This window comes from Alligator sinensis, unplaced genomic scaffold (genome assembly GCF_000455745.1).
Source record: "Alligator sinensis unplaced genomic scaffold, ASM45574v1 scaffold337_1, whole genome shotgun sequence".
NCBI lineage: Eukaryota > Metazoa > Chordata > Crocodylia > Alligatoridae > Alligator > Alligator sinensis.
In genome coordinates, this window is record NW_005841927.1 from 2,754,934 (window position 1) to 2,755,672 (window position 739).

The window sequence follows — 739 nt, forward strand, 5'->3', positions numbered from 1 at the left end:
CTGCCTCTTTTCCCAGGGCTTTCCAGTAAAGGGGGGGGGGGGGGGACAGGACTGTTGTTGCCTCCTACCTCATCAATGCTTTTCTTCACTTCCGGCTTCTCAGTTTCGCCACAGGCAAAAATTAGATCAGCTCCAAGGATCCGAATAAACTCCAGCTCTTCATGCAAGCCATCCGTTTCCTCTTTGATTGTCTGCAGGCAGGCACAATGAACAAAGAGATAGAGGCTTAAATGCTATTTCATGGGAAAATCACACACAGCCCTCCTACCTCATCAATGCTTTTCTTCACTTCCGGCTTCTCAGTTTCGCCACAGGCAAAAATTAGATCAGCTCCAAGGATCCGAATAAACTCCAGCTCTTCATGCAAGCCATCCGTTTCCTCTTTGATTGTCTGCAGGCAGGCACAATGAACAAAGAGATAGAGGCTTAAATGCTATTTCATGGGAAAATCACACACAGCAGTGCAGAAGTAAGCAGATTCCTTTCCCCCTCGCTAATGCTTTTCAATCTGGTGGAAGGCAGAGACCCTTGCAGCCTTCTACGCATCATGTGTGCACCATGCTAAGCAACAAATTGGCATTTTCATCAGCTGCTGGTGTAACTGTTCATCCTCCATTGCTTCCGCCATGCATATGGGAATGACAAGGTAAAAAAAAATAAAGCACCTAATTTGGCTGAATTCAAGAGGGGGCGAAACTCTTTGCAAGTCTGATTGCTTTTGCTGTATTATACAAAAGCA

The 739-nt window shown here is 45.9% G+C and overlaps 1 protein-coding gene across 1 annotated transcript in view; it reads right to left on the reverse strand.

Moving 5' to 3' along the window:
• The window catches only part of MACF1 (microtubule-actin crosslinking factor 1), a 223,459-nt gene that overhangs the window by 29,032 nt on the left and 193,688 nt on the right, over window positions 1-739 (reverse strand). Inside the window, exon 69 of the mRNA XM_025198710.1 lies at window positions 269-391. Coding sequence (XP_025054495.1) covers window positions 269-391 — 123 coding nt within the window. The remainder of the gene's footprint in view (window positions 1-268; window positions 392-739) is intronic.